The sequence below is a fragment of the Pseudopodoces humilis genome, chromosome 6 (assembly GCF_049639895.1).
Source record: "Pseudopodoces humilis isolate 2021_Gansu_Grassland_sample_001 chromosome 6, ASM4963989v1, whole genome shotgun sequence".
Taxonomy (NCBI): Eukaryota; Metazoa; Chordata; class Aves; order Passeriformes; family Paridae; genus Pseudopodoces; species Pseudopodoces humilis.
This window is the reverse complement of record NC_142205.1, coordinates 56,712,975-56,728,857: the sequence shown is the minus strand read 5'-3', so window position 1 is coordinate 56,728,857 and position 15,883 is coordinate 56,712,975. Positions and strand designations below refer to the sequence as shown.

The following is a 15,883-nucleotide window of genomic DNA, read 5'->3' as shown; positions in this document are numbered from 1 at the left end:
TCTGAAACACTGGGACTACGCGTTTTCCTTCCGGTGGGGACGCATTTCCTGGAGCCCACCTCGGGAACTCGGGTTCCATAGCCAGCACCGAGCACGTCCCACGCTCGCTGCCACAGCGGAGGAGCCGGGACGCGGCGCTCCCGCCGGCCCCGCCCCGCCCATGGCGTCTGTGAGGGGCGGCCCCGACGTCTGAGGGGGAGCGGGCGGGGCGGCGCGCGCGCACTGCGGCCCCTCCGCGGCGGTGGCGGCGGCTGTTCCCGGCGGGATCAGGTGGGAAAGGTGTGAGCCGGGGCTCTATCGGGGGGAGGAGAAGGAGGAGTAAGGTCCAGCACGGGCAGAAGGTCGGCTGGCTGAGGCGACGCGTTCGCGCCGGGTCTGGGGGCTGCCCAGCTGGGTCCCTCCCACTGTACGCGCGGGGGTCTCGCATCGCCCCCGCGGCCGGAGAGCGGAGCCCGGGCTGGGATCCGGCGGGGCCCGTGCCGTGAGTAGGTGCTGCTGCTTCATTTCCCATACTAAAGCGGTTTGTAGGCCTGGGGGACACAGCCGCAATATAGCATGGTAAACCTGGTTAATTTTCATTATATCGATTTATAATTGTTGCAGTTATAATTAATGTTGATTGGAAGCACTACAAACAAGTCGTGGGGGGGATGGCTACCAGTTGGTTTTTCAAAGCAGCTTCGTCGTCTGGTTGTTGGTTTTCACGACAGCTTCCACCTAAATATTTACACTTTTTACTCCTCGTAAATATGTGCTTGCCTCCTTTAAGGAACAGCTTGTAGCCTTACCAGGTAACTTTGGAAAGTCTGGGCTTCAACAAAACTATTTAAAATGTTTTTTTTAGATTTTTTTTTAGATTTTTTTAGATTTATTTCTAATGAAGTACATTTTTGACAATGAAAGAACTAGTAGTTTTCAATAACAGGCTTAAAGCAATGCACTGGAGGGAGGGTAAAAATAATAAGTGTATTACAGTTTTATTGACAGAATAATCTGAAGGATCAAATGTACAGGTGAGCTAGTTGAACTAGGGTGCTGCTGAACACTTAGTACCATTATTAAATATTAATTAAACATTAGTAATTGGAATGTTTACTGTATAATCTTCCATCTGATTAAAAAAAATAGGAAGCATAGTGGGTGACTGGTTTTCAGATGTATCTTGAGATCTTTAAAGGCCTTAGATGAGCAAGGGTCCAGCCAAAGAAAATGAGAGCAGTGATAAGAGCTTGTAAATGAGTAGTAAAATGAATAGTGCAGTTAAGAAAATCAGGGCATCTTAGGCATGAAATTCCCTTCTCTTAAGAAGAGGAAAAACAGTCGTATGGGTGTTGCAAAAATGCTGATGTAGTCACTGCAGCCTTTGTTCAGTTTTCCTGGAAAGGCTGTAGTCAGATATTTGCTAAAACTGAATAAAAGTATATGATTGGAATGTAATCAGAGTAATACTTTTTTAAAAAAAAAAAAAGAAAAAAAAAGAAACGCCATATGATATCTGATCCCTTGAAGGATTCTGAGGAGGTGGCTTGGGAAGGGAATTTGTCAGTAAGTAGAGGACAATTAACATCAGTGTGCACACAGAAAATACTCTAGTGTGGTTTGTTAAGAGTAGTCTGGATCAAACTTTTTTTGTTTTTACAGTAGCCAATGCACTTAATAAGGAAGGAATATGAGGAGTCTGTCTTAAATTTTACAGGATTTCTGCCATTGTTCAAGCTAATGAAGTGTGCTCTAAAAATAATTCTTTTTAGAGATCTTTTTTAAGAGCTTTTGAAGCTGATATAACTCACTTTTAAGCAGGGGTGTCATGAAATGTGCTTCCGGAGAGTTCAGTTTTGAGTCTGTTTTCACTGTTTCCTGTAATGTTGAATGCAAAACTAGAAGGATTGCAAGCCCTGTGCATCTAAGGGTTGGAATTAAAAACCTCCTTGAGAAGATTGGTAATCAGCGTAACTAATCTCAGTAGCATAATCAGCATAACTAAGCTTAGTTAACAAGAATTGAGGGAAGAATAGAACACAGGAATAAAAAATCAAAGGCCTGGTTAGTGGAGAGGGTGTCAGTGAACAGCAAACAGTATCCCAAAAAATACTGGGCATTTATACATGTGAGCACTGTAATGCATAGTAAAACAAATATCAATTAGAAATTATGTTCTTTCAACTAGCCAGGTGTTGCTTTGTCACATTAACAAGTGTGAGTAAATATAAAGACAAGGCAAGTGATTACTCTGCTGAAAAAGGGCCTTAGCTAAAGTGGTCTGGTTATTTTTTTAAACATTATTGCTGAATACCTAGACTGTGCAAGAATATTAGGTTTATTAAACATTGTTAGGGGAGCTTGAAAGGCATAGACACTTTATGAAAAAAGAGAAGAAGAATCTTAGAGCAAATTTGATGAGTGCCCTCACATCAATAGAAGGGTTGCTACATAAAGGCCAGTGATTAACAAGTCTTTGAGTTCTCTGTAGATCAAGAGATGCTTGTTTTTAGAAGGTGATACTTGATTTGGATGCTAAAGGAAGACTTTCAGGTTGATGAAACCTGAGGCTGGGTGTCCACAAATCTCTTGCTGGAGAAGTAACTCTATGAACAGAATCTCTCAGGCATATGCAGTTCTCTCAAGGGCCCTTACATGTGTGTATTTAAACAATTTTGTGCATACAACGTGGTGGAACTACAAGTTTTAATAGGGGAAAACTGCTTTGGGATCTGCAGATTTCCTTGAGCTTGGATTTTTATGGAGTTTTAGTAGGAAAGGCCCATGATGTATCCTTCACTGTCTCCTCTTGGGTGTGTTGTGTGCTTACACAAGGGTTTGCTTCCAGATGTGCACTTTTCAAAGGTGTCTTCTGCTGGTACCCTGAGAACAACCTGGCTGATTTGGTTGGGGAAGGCAGACTGTCCAACCATTTAAATCTATTTCTCTCTCTTCATAAACTGTGCTTGCTAAAACATCTTCAATTGACTGTTACTTGACTGTTACAGGGCTGGGATGTTTTCTGGAAAAGAGAAAACTTCTCTGAGGAAGATGTGGGATAAAGAGTTTTGGCGGGGGGGGGGGAAACTGCTGTTTATTTTGATCAAAGGATGTACAAACCACAGAGTGGAAAATGGCAAAATGGAAATGTGGCCTTCATTGTGTCATTAAGACATTCATATATTCACGCTGTTAATAAGGAAACAGCGGTCTCTTAATAATCTTTTGGAATAACTGAATTGGAAAATCAGAGATGTTTCCAGCCAATGCTTCTAAAGATGCAGTGTGTCTTTCCATTTTTCAGCACATGTCAAGAAGGCCTTCTAAAAAAATTACTTGTTTTTACACAACCTGAAAAAGCAAAGAAAGATTTTATTAGGTGATTAAATTCCTTTTAGAGCTAAGTATTGATGTCTCATTTAAAATGAGATACTTTTACTTCTGCTAGTAAAATGTCCAGAAGTGTTACTTGAGTGAGCTGGCCTGTTGCTGCATTATTTTTCCTTTATACTTCTATCAGTTTTCAAGTTTTAAAGTTCTGAGAGTATTGGGGAGCTTCAGCAAAGCAATCCAGAATGTATTGTTCTTGAGCAGGAGTTCTGTCATGAAAATCTGACTCATTTAGTTCAACCATTGAAAATTTTCAGGCTTTCTCATCAGTAGTACACAATATGTGGCTGATTTATTTGCCAGCAGTGGTTTGGAGTTGAAATTTTGGGGTTTGAGAAGCTTTTCCTGTTAGATAGAAAGAAATAAACAGTTTAAAACAGAAGGAAACCTGAATGGTGTTTCTTGCTGTATATTTCAAACCCCCAAAATGTAATGCCTCCAACTTTTGAGAATCAGTGCAATACAGGTCTTGCATTTTTAAGTTATTTGGAACTTGCTGTGTGTGCTAAAGCTTATAAGAAGTCTCAACATCATTATCTTAAGGGATTCTGTTTACTTTGAAAATTCCAGTAATTTTTTTCTAAAAGCATGTGTAATCAACTTTGTGATGTATTCCGAGAGAGTAATGTTCTTTCTGTGATTTACCTTATTTTGGTGGGTTTTGATGGGATGGTCCTTGTGTCTTAAGGGTGGGATTTGGAGTTTTTCATTAATTTTCTCTTGAAGTCAAGAGAATGTCCAGATTTGCTGGTGATAATATTCAAAAGATGTTTTCTATGATGTTTTTGAGATGTGATCAGTTGAATTACAAGTGACCAATCTGGCTTTACTTCGTGAGGCTGAATATTCTGTGTATATTTTTAGAGGTTGGAAGAACAAAACTTTTGCTGTCTGTGTAAATCTGAGAATGAAAATGAATGCAACTCAACCTCTCTTAGTTCACTGTCACAAAAGTAAAAAAAAAAAATTGCACAGAGTTTGGATTAGAAGGTCATTTGAGCTTTAAAATTCACAAGTCCAGGGTAATAGTCTCCCCAGTGCTTAATAAACATAGTTTGAATTTTGGTGCATCATGGGGGTTGGATTAGATGATTTTTGAAGGTTGCTTCCACCACCCCAAACCATTCTGTGATTCTGTGAAAAATGTTTGTTTTTCAAGTAGCTGTGAACTAAATGTTTTTTAATTTTTTTCCAAGGTTGTTTTTTGTTTAGATGGCATTAGGGTTAATATGTCTGTGGATATATATATATGACATCTGTAGGATTAACGGTGTAGTGTCCAACTTCTCTTCTGAGAGGATGGTGTTTGAACAAGGATTTTGTCTGAAGCCTTTTGTGACGCTGTTGTATTTAGATTTTTCTACACATGTAATTATTTCTTTGGATTTTGTTTATGGGAGTTAGGATTGGAGTCTTGTATATGAGAAGGCAGATAAAATATGTCAAGTTTTATGTTTGCAAAATTAAAAGAAATTACTCAAGGAATTTCAATAGAAAGTGTTTGGTGCACTGGAGAACTCAGATTTCCTGTGTCCCACAAAGAATTTTTAGCTGCAGTGTCATTGGTACATAGAAAATGTTGTCTCTGCTTGGTGTCAGTTCTGTAGTGGGTAAGGCCAGGATCCTGTGGGTCCCAGCCTAACTCAGTCCCTTATTTGCTGTCTGGGAGAGGCAGTGGAAGACTTTTTCTGAGATTAGCAGAGCATGACATGTCATGCATGTAAGCAAAGGATGAGAGGTCAACTCTAATTCCCTGATTCTTTAGTGCTCTGTGTTTAATTTTAAGCTTTAATGTAGTTCTTTCTGTGGAACTTATGTTTCTTTGGAATTTTTTTTTTTAATATTTTAAGCTACTTCCTAGGAAATAGTAAAGTGCTCTGTACTATACAAAATCCAACTTGATTAAGTTGTCGTGTATGTGATGATTGTCTGGGTGTTGAGACTGAGTGTGATTACTTGAACAATGCAAGTCACAAATTAATGACTCCAGATTAAGTTGTGAAGTTAAGGAAATGGTCTGCGAATAAATGTGGCTAGTACCAATTGCTACAAATTATACAATTTGTTTAAGCTCCCATTTCCTAGGGAGTTTTTTAGGGGAGAAACATCTTTTACTCTAGTTTCTGAATTTGTAGATTAAGAGAACTTTTAAGTGTATCTGTGGGAGAGAATGAAGTTGTACCGCTAGGCTTTAAATCAACATTTTAGATTTAAATTTCTTAAAAGCCAGAACTGTAAAAACGAAATTCTGAAACCCTGACTAACTCTGTATGCAGAAATTAGAATGATAAAAGTAAAGGATGTCTTATGAATGTTCCAAGTATGTATTGAATTCTTAAGGACACAAAATTTATGTATATGTGGAATCTCTTAGATATATTACAAATATATATTCTATATATTTATATGTATTACTTTATATATATAAATAAAACATTCTACAGATAAGCAAAAATGTATGTGTTCATATCCATAAACCACATATTCTGTGGTCTGTAATAAAAGTGTGAGGCCAAAGAATTAAACTGACTATGCAAACAGTCAAAATCCTTTAATTTTTCCCATCAAGCTAAAAATGTGTCAACTAACTCACTTGTTTTCTCTCACTAGAAATGACTACCCCAAACAAGACCCCACCTGGTGCTGATCCAAAGCAGTTAGAGAGGACTGGTACTGTTAGAGAAATAGGCTCACAAGCAGTTTGGTCTCTTTCATCCTGTAAGCCAGGTAAATCACAGCAATGGTGTAAAATGTTGAATATACATTTGTGTTTTGGGAGGAATACATCCACAACAATAAAACTGCTGTAGTGTAGGCTGTAGTCACTACAAATAATGTTGGCATTCTTTATATGTGTTACAATATGAAAGTTATAACTTTCAGAAAACTATCAGAAATCCTGCTATGAGGGACTATCTTGCATGAACTAAACAGAAATCATATATTTTATATTAATTTTTAATTTTTTTATTATTTACACAGTGAACAAACTAAGCCATGTGAGCAGAATCACACCTAGCACAGTGATATTGTTTCTATGCTTTGGCATTTGTCTGGGTGTCTTCCATTTTTGACTAAGGATGACCATGCAGCTGGGTGACCTAAATGTTCTGGCTGTTCGTAATTCTGTGTGGGCTTAGCCATTATAGGGTGGCCCTAAAACCCTGCAAGTAAAATGGACCTGTGGTCCTGAGGTGCAGTTAGTGATACCTGCTCAAAATATCTGAAAATCTGTGTTCTTTCCCTTTGGGATGGTTGAGTTGCTATTTCATAAATATCTGTTGGGAATTGATCAGCTGTCTTGCTGCAGCCTAGGGTCAGTGATCCCTTTATGTCACAATATTGTGCCCAGGCTGAATGACTTTTGTCTGAAATCCTGGAATATTGGAGAAAAATGTCTTGTGATTTTGTTGATTAAACAGGCTGAAGGAAATTTTTTATTGCAGATTAAACTTCAGCTGCTATATTAAAACTGCAACTAGTATGAATAATCAATAAAAGGATGTGATTAATAAAAGGACAGATAACGAGGAAATAGAAAATATGAAGTTGGAGATGCTTCTTCAAATGTGATATCATTAATTAGGAATGCTGTTTTTGCCATCTATTGCCTGTTCTAGCTAGTACTTGAAAAAAGCTAAAATATTTCAGGATATGACTTGAAAAAAATGTTACATTTGGCTAAAATTTTATAGTGAATAGTCTCTGCTAATGATTTTTCTTTAATTCAGCAGCTAAGTTACAGAAGAGGTCAAAAAGTCTGTTAATTATTGCTCTGGCAAACAGTATGAGTTACTACTTAACCACTGGGAATTCCAGGTCATGTTGACATGGATTCACCCCCCACAGACCTCAACAGCATTGAGCTTCTGCAGATTTCCCTATTTAAGTTTTGTGTCAGAAATAGCATAGGTGCACCTTGGATATCTAGAAATATTTCCTAATATGTTGTAACTTGGGAGGCATTAATTTGTAACAAGTGAAGTAGAGGTATATTTGCATCACAGAAAAGGGATGGTCAATATTATCACATTTTCTTTTTCTTAGGGTTTGGAGTGGATCAGTTACGAGATGATAATCTAGAGACTTACTGGCAGTCAGATGGATCTCAGCCTCATTTGGTGAACATCCAATTTAGGTATTAAAATATACTCCCTGTGGGTTAGGGTGCTTTGTGTAACTTTATATCGATTACTGTTTACCCAGATAGGAATTTGGGAAGTGCAAGAACTCCTGGGTTAGTTCTGTTACCCAATTGGTAAGTCAGATAGCATTTCTGAGAATCAGGTTTTCACATGTTATGATCACTAAATGCCTAAATAAGCAACGAAGAGGAATGTTTAATGGTATGTCAGTTGTGACAGCATCACATTTACTCATATAAGGTGACTTGTGTTCTGATTTTGTGTCTTTGAATGTCATTTGGAGGATAGATGACTCCTATGTAATGTAACAGATGAGTTTTATTCTGTCCTGTGTAGGATGCTTTCAGTACTTTTTCTTTAACCAAACTTGAGATTAGGTATTTTATTCTTTTTTATTTATTTTCTTGAGAAGGCCTTGGTCTAATAAGAGAGTCCGTATTTGAAAAGCCTAACCTAAGCTTCATGATTTCCAAGTGCTTATTTGCATTTGTTTCTTGCTATACTGACATTTTAGAAGGCAGGCAAAGGAGAATGGTGAAAATCAACTGTGTGCATAATGTAATTTGGAAAGTCATCTAGTTCTTCAATAGAAAGTTTCTTAGGAATCACTAGGCACACTTATATTCATTTTCAGGACGTTTAAATTCTTAGTTATTGCAAGCTAGCAACAAACTCATCCTAAATATTTTTCTTTATGATGCTTACATAGCTTGTGTTGCTTCTTGCAGAAGAAAAACAACAGTGAAGACCTTATGTATTTATGCAGACTACAAATCTGATGAAAGTTACACTCCAAGCAAAATCTCTGTCAGAGTAGGAAATAATTTTCATAATCTACAGGAAATCCGGGTAGGTCAATGATGCTTTGCATTCTGTCTTAAAACAGCTCTCTCTTGTTAGGACATCTGATGTAATGAAGTGGTTTTTGGAAGTAAAATATGGCATTGGGCTTGAAGGGGGAGAAATATCTGGGTTTATTTTGATGTTTGCTTTTAGTTTTTATCTTGTAAATTTAGTAGTGGGGTTTCTGTTTTTTTTTTCATCAGACTCTTTTACCAAACATCATTATAATTGAATATGTTCATAAATTAAGTTTATGTTTTGAGTATTGTTTCTTTTATTTTTCTTAGTGGGCAGTAACTGAGATCTAGAAATTTTGGATGGGATGTGGTTTTTTAACAATGTGAAGTAAAATCCAATTTTCAGTTCCTCAGGTCTGCTAAAGATTTTGAATGAGACAGAGCTGTAGTGTTTTGTTAGTGTTTTTATTTAAAATATGATCAAATCCAGTATTTTTTATGGTGATGCTTCTAGTCAGAGCTGCGATAAGATTTGAGTTGCTTAGAGTCTTAGTTTTGTTTACCTTTATTTAACAGTGTAAGTGAATTTGAAATAATCCATGATCTTGGTAGAAGTCCACCTTGGAAACTAATTGGGTTACTCATAAGCAGGTATCTTTGCTCATTCTGAGTCAGGGTAGCCTCATGTTTCAAATTCTTCTTTTCTGGAGCTCAGCAGTTACTGGCTGGTATTTCAGGAAGGTTTAATTTACCAGCCTTATATGGCAGCTATTACAATAACAGAAGGATTGGAATGATGAGAAAAGGGTGGTGCTAAATGGTGGCTTGAATTTTTACTCCTGGAATTTTTATTTTTTTCACTTTGGTTTTCAGTCCAAACAACTCAAAGTCCCAAGAGCAAGTTGTTAGTAGAAGGTTGTAGATGCTGTGTGAGTAAAAAGAAGTGTAGCAGACATGTTAGCATTGTGTATCTTATCTACATTCTTTCAATGACTTGTGATGTTCTCTCAAGTTTTGACCTATACTTTTATCCTAAATCTTAAATGATTTAGACTTTCTTGACATGTTTTATTTTTCTTTAATTTAATTAAGTATTCTTTTGGAAGAAATGAATCACCACGTTATTTTGACTTTCATCAACTGCAAATTCTGCCTTTCCATCTTCCTAATTATATCGTAGCAATTTGAGAGCTACACAGTATCTAAAGACCAGCAGCTGGATCCCGTCCCCTTAGGCTGCGGGTCAGTTTCCCGAATGTCCACTAGATGTCATTGTTGTCCTTAATTAGCACTTCGATTTTTTTTGCGCTTTTATCTGCCCTTTCAACAACTAAATGATTATTCTTTTTGCAGTCATGTTTAGCAGAGCACTATACATCTCGTTGCCTAACTTAAGTTTCTCATACAGTGGTAAACTCCTGCTCTTGAGGTTATGTGTGGTATTAACATATTAAAGATCTATAAAGCAATAAAATGTGTAACAAGCGTATTAGTTTTCTCCACTGTCTCAGGCAGTATTTCTTTAGCTCTTTTCTTGCCAAACACGGGATTCTATGCATAATGTATGTAGTTAAAAATGGTACTTCTATATGAAACAAGTTACTAGCATTTTTTATGGTATATGAATGTGACTATAATATGATCCATGACAGAGTAATTCTTATGCATACCACATGCTCATGTGCTTTCTTTATTTCCAAACTGAGGAGAAAATATGGTCACGCTTCTTATTAATGAGATACAATACTCTGATGCTGTAAAATGCTTGTGACTGTCATCACCATGATGTTACATGTTGCTATCAATTTTCATATTTCCTAAACTACTAGTTACTGTTCCTTAAATTTTCCTTCAGTCCTGAAAGTTTCTTCAACTTCTCTGACACATGGGGAGGTTATTAAAGCAGTGTGAACAGTTATGAGCTCTTTACAGAAATCTGCTTAATTATACAATGATTCCATTGGCTTCAGTACTGATTAACTGGGTGGAAAATCAGGCTAAAGCATTTTATATTTTTCCATGGATGCTTGCCCAACTCATAGTGTCTAATGAATGAATTTTCTTTCCTAATGGTCTAGTTTTCAACACAATGCAATATGCTGTTAGGCTAAACTTTGTCACAAATAAAAGATAAGCTTTAGTTTCTATTCTAGTATGTAAGCATATCTTTTTTGGAACCTAAGATGAATGTATTTTCTGAATAAAAGGTTTCTTCCCCCTCGTTTGTACCCTATCATAAGGGTGAAAATGGCCCTTGAAATCTGGCAGGATTATTCCCTTGCTCGCTACAGTTAAGGTGTGTGCACTCAGCCTTCTCTGATGACTTAAGTGCCTTTGTATCACAGCTGTTAAGCTTGGAGAGCAAATATTTTTCTCATTTCCAGTTGTGAAGTTTTCCCACATGATGGTACAAACAGTCTGGACGGACAAGATACTCTGTAGTGGCATTTTTGGAACAGCATCCAGACTGCTCAGGATATAATTTAAATTCTTACAGTTTTTCCATGATATGAAAATAACCCACTGCAAAGGATATGAGTGAAATGCTCTCTGTGAGGTATCTTTGGTCTCTTCAAGTGATGCTCATCTGCTTGTTGCATTTGTACCTGTCCGAGACATTTAGATGTTCAGGAGTTCATCTTGTTGTAAGAAGATTAATTACTTTGATGCTGAGTGCAGGTAGTATTTCAGGGTATATTCTTTATCTGTATATATAGTATGTATATACACACCTTGAAGTTACAGTGGTTTCTGCTGTCAGCCTATAATGTAGGGTCTTTACACAAACTGGGTGAAAGCTCTATAATCTTAATACACCTTTGATGGCAACAGAGGTCTTTGTTTTGTGTTTTTGTTGGAGTTTGTTTTTTTTGTTTGCTTTTCCTTTGGCCTGCTCTCTGGTTTGTTTTCAGTTTTTCTTTTATCCCTTTTGGCCTTGCCTGGTGTTTTGTAACCAGGTGCAAGAACAGCAGCCTCCCTGATGGTGTGGGGTTGTGGCTGAGCACCACGGACAGGGCTCCTTCTTCACTGTTTGAAGAGATTCTGCACTAGAGAGGGGATTTACCAAGTGGAGGAATGCCCAAGCTGGGAGGCTTTTCCAAGAGGTATTTAAGGAAGTGACCCCACAGTAATGGCGTGTGGTGTCCAGTGACTGTAGTGAAGAGGTTGGACTTTGCTCACTGCTGGATTTCAGAAAATCTGTGGCTATCTTCACCTTTTTTCTGTACATGAAGTAGACTTAGATCCTGAGGAGTGAGGACTAGCTTGTCATAGGGCTGTTGCAAGGTAATCAACCAAGAAAATATATTCTTGTGAGTCTCTAATCAAACATCTCTAAGGTGCATTTTAAACTGCTTTCCACTGAAGGTGGAGTACTGAGTTGCTACTCCTTTAGGTTCCTGACTAAGCTTCAGGTACTTTGGTTAGAAACCATTCCTCTGTGTTATTTGTTCCATTCAAGAAAAGAGGCATTTCTGACCACTAATTATTCCTTACATTCAGCATGTCAATTAAAAATAGTCTGCTTTCTGAAAACTACTCTTCATGCTAAGAAAAGTCTGAGGGAACTTTATAGAATTTCAGTCTGTAGTCTTTCCTTTCTGTCTCTAGGATGCTCCATAGACACAATCATCACACTAATTGTTCATTTTTATTGTTACCTTGCTGTTAATGCTGGCTGGGCATGGATTTGTTTCATCAGGATGCACACAGTAAGGACCGTTCCTTACATCTAAAGGACTTGTTCCTTACATCTAAGTTTACTGGTGCTGGAAATCTGCAAAGCAGGGGAGTAGAATGCTCCACTGGTATTAGCTGGTTATTAAGCCTTGTGATTGATGTCAAGGGTAAGGATCAAATTTCAGAAGCAGGGTTATTTCTATTTGTACTCTGTACAAATTTCCACTATCCAGCAGAGGATATTTTGTGAATCCCCAACTGGGATGTTCACATGAACTCATCTTTACAAAAAGAAGGCAAATTAAATGATGTAACATTACTGTCTCTGCCAATATCATCATCACTGTAGGTGATATGACCTTTTCATCATTCATGTGCTTATGGAAATAACTAATATATGCTTCAAACTGTGGAAATTATGAACAGGATTACAATTTTCCTGCCCCTCGATACTGTGGAATAGTAAGACATCAGAGCAGAGCTTACTGTGCAGTCCTGAAAAATGTAGTTATTGAAATTGCGTTTTATGCATATGACGTGTGTATACAAATAGGGAGGTCCACATTAGAGCTAGTAAAACAATGTAAGATTATTTTGGCCCACACACTATAACATTTTTAAGCATTTTTATCTTACTTTGCTATGAAATGGTATCTCAAGAGGAATAAGCACCTCTCCTGTGGAGGAAAACTAAACATGGTTTTTATGGTACATGTTGCATGTAAAAGTTTTGGTGTTTTTTTTTGTATCTGAGCATTCAGAAACAGCTCTGTGAAGAAATCTTTTCTTGCCACAGAGGGGCTCAATTAGGCAAGGGTACCTTAAAGAGGCCCTGTATTTTTAATTATGTCAGTCTGACTACTTTCTGAAGCAGAGGAAAAACCATGTGAAACAACGTGGCAACAGCTCTATGGAAGGCAGCAAGTTGATGAAGTACAGAGCTTTCCTCAAGGGAACTCAAGTACAGAGAACGTAGGAGCTGATCGAAGCACTGAATGTTACATATGTGTGAAAGCCTCTCCTGCACTCACAATCTTTTTCATGATTATTCTTTTAAGTTCCACTGTGGGAAAGAAATTGGAAAATCACCACCCTCACAGTAAAGCATTTCTAGCTGATGCCTAATCTAAGTCTTAGTTTAAGGCCATTCCCCCTTGTCCTATCATTATATTCCCTTGTAAAATGTCTCTGTTACTCTTTTTTTGTAGGCTCCCTTAGGTGCTGGAAGGTCACAATTAGGTCACACCACCACCTTCTCTTCTTATAGCAAGTGTTTGATTACCTTGTTTCATCTCTTTTCTGTCCATGAAGTTTTAGTAGGAGGATTTGAAAAGATTTCCCCCAATTCTTTGTTTGTTAAATATTTTACTTCTGTAAAAATCTTTCTGGTACTAGTGGCTTAAAAATTCAGATTTTTAAACTGTATTTTATCAGTGCAGGTAAACTGTTCTCCAGCATGTCAGGAGAATTTTTCATTGGCTTTAATGCAAGCTTTCACTATTGTATTCTAATTACAGTACTTAAATTTTCTGGTGGACATGAGCAGGTTCCCCTCTGTGTGTGAGGGGAAGGAGCCAGATGCTTGAACTACTTCTGTTGAAAACCAACTGCAAATTTTGGTGAGAATTTTCTCTAGCACTTTTCTGAAGTATGTAGGATAATACTACTGTCATAGAGTAGTAATCATATTAGTTAGGGGAAAAACTGCTGGTTTTCCTTGATAGTTTCTTACCTTCTCTGTATCTCTGAAAGATTTATTCAGGGAAGACTTCAATAACGGAGATCAGTGTACCAATAGACTAGCCCCTTTACCATTCCTAATTAGTATAAATGAAGGCTCTCTTCTTCACAAGAAGATAGTGTTATGAAGGGAGTACCTGTGTGGTGATGGGAGCACATATATGTGTTAATAAAAGTTCTGTGAGAGTAGGAGCTGTCATTTTTCCTCTTCGCACATTTTGCCAGTGGCATGGCCATGCTGCTCGTGTACAAAAATTCTGGCTAGAGCTGTGGAATAATCTTTTTTCTTCCTAATTTTATTTTTAACTCTACCAACTAACTTCTGCAGCTGATTTACACACACACACACACACACACACGCGCACACACACACACACACACACGTGCACACATTGTGCTTCTGGGTTTTGTGACAACATTTTATGTAGCCTTGAGCTCTTAGTGCTGCATATACCTTTGTTTCTTTTAAACATGGCTTTTTCTTTTTAACACCTAGATAGAGCAGAGATGCTGATCTGTCTGCCTTTGATAACATTACCAAATTTTTACAGCCCTTAGACTGATCAGTCAAATTTCTGTGTTCTTTAGCTCCTAGGAATTGGTCCAAATATGTGTATTGATGTACAGTAGATCTTGTCTATTTAAAACAGTAGCCCCCATGGCCTTCACTGCCTGAAATTTCCAAGTTGTAATCAAACTTATGTGCTATCAGGCTGAGGGAAGAAAAGCATGTTTTTCTTTTACATGCTCAAAATGTAGTGAAAATCCCAGTGGACAGTTGTGTTTACAAGGGTAACTGTCTGCATTCAATTGTGGGTTATAAAAGTGCTTGCTTGAATAAATACACAGAGCTATCAGACAGAACAACCAATAGTTCGTTGGACTAATTGACCTTGTCAGTAGAATAGAAACACTTGCAAATAAAATTCCCATTGCCAGCAAAGTTGCAACTGAAAACCCCTGAAGAAACTGTGTATATCCTCTAACTATCTTGGAATGCAGTGATTCAGGCAGCAGACATGTGCAGTGGGAGGGGGCAGGAGAGGGGAATCATTAACCAAGAAAGTTGTATGTACCAGCAGTTTTCCATGGGCTCCTTTTGCAGCATAAGGCTGTATGCATTCCTCGAGTCATTAAGTAGTTCACTTTCCATATTCAGAGTTATGTTTTCTACCAGTTGTTACTACTTTTACCATCCCGTGAGTCCCCCTGTATGATTTGTTTTGCTGGTCTGCTTTTATTATAATGTATCCTTTTCAGAAAAGGCAAAGGTGTTTGGCTGGTAACCATAGCATGTTGTAATGAGGGTGGAGTGTGTTTGTCATTCTGCAGCAATGGTTGACTTCCATGAATGCCGGTGTCTATAACCACACAGGCTGTGGCAGTTTATCTTTTTGAATATATTCAGATTGCATAACAGTGGAAAAGAATCACAGTAAATATCAGAATATCTGGTCTTCCAATCAAAAGTACGACGGAACCATTTTTTTACTTTACCCAGTGATGAGTCATGTATCTTCCCATTAAAAAAAGGAAAATATTTCACTCCAGAAATAAGTCTTCACAAGTGAATTAGTCACATATCAGATATTTCCTTTTAAAAGTTTGGATAATGTCACACAGGTGGAAGTAGTATTAAAGAAAAAAAAGCAACTATGTAAGACACAACAGGCTTCACTGTGTACTATAAAAACATGATTTTATTTTGGTTAGAAAACAAAACAGGAAAAATGGCATTTGGAAAATAAAGTCTGAAAAATGGTCTAGTTAGCTGCTAAATAAACTTCAGAGATGAAGGTTTAAAAAAAACCACCAAGATTTGTAAAAGGAGGCGGGGGGGAATAGTGTATTTCACCTTAAGTAAGGGACAATGTGTAATAAGGGATTTTGTGGTTTTACAGCTCGGTGCATGTGTTTGAAAGCTGTTCTCTCAGCAACGTGGGTGGCAGGTTATGCTACCATATAATGTATTGTAGTTGGCTCTCCACACTTGTCAGGGTTAGCGTTCAACCATTCGGAAAATTTTCCCATTGTTCTATCATGTGAACCAAGGCTAGTGTTGAATTCCCAATAACCTTCTGCAGGAAAAAGAGGTTTAATTAGAAAGTTTGAAATTTGATTACTTCTGTTATTGTCTTAATGCACTTCCCT

At 37.6% G+C, this 15,883-nt stretch overlaps 1 protein-coding gene across 8 annotated transcripts in view; it reads left to right on the top strand.

Annotated features, from left to right (window-relative positions):
- ANAPC10 (anaphase promoting complex subunit 10) overlaps positions 1–15,883 on the top strand; it is a 36,427-nt gene that overhangs the window by 1,087 nt on the left and 19,457 nt on the right. For 3 of the 8 annotated variants that reach the window (XM_088056909.1, XM_014254777.2, XM_088056907.1), the window contains exons 2-4: positions 5,980–6,096; positions 7,417–7,507; positions 8,243–8,363. In XM_088056909.1, coding sequence (XP_087913035.1) covers positions 5,982–6,096; positions 7,417–7,507; positions 8,243–8,363 — 327 coding nt within the window. In that variant the 5' untranslated portion in view covers positions 5,980–5,981. The other 5 variants (XM_088056906.1, XM_088056904.1, XM_088056905.1 and 2 more) reach the window with 4 other exon arrangements.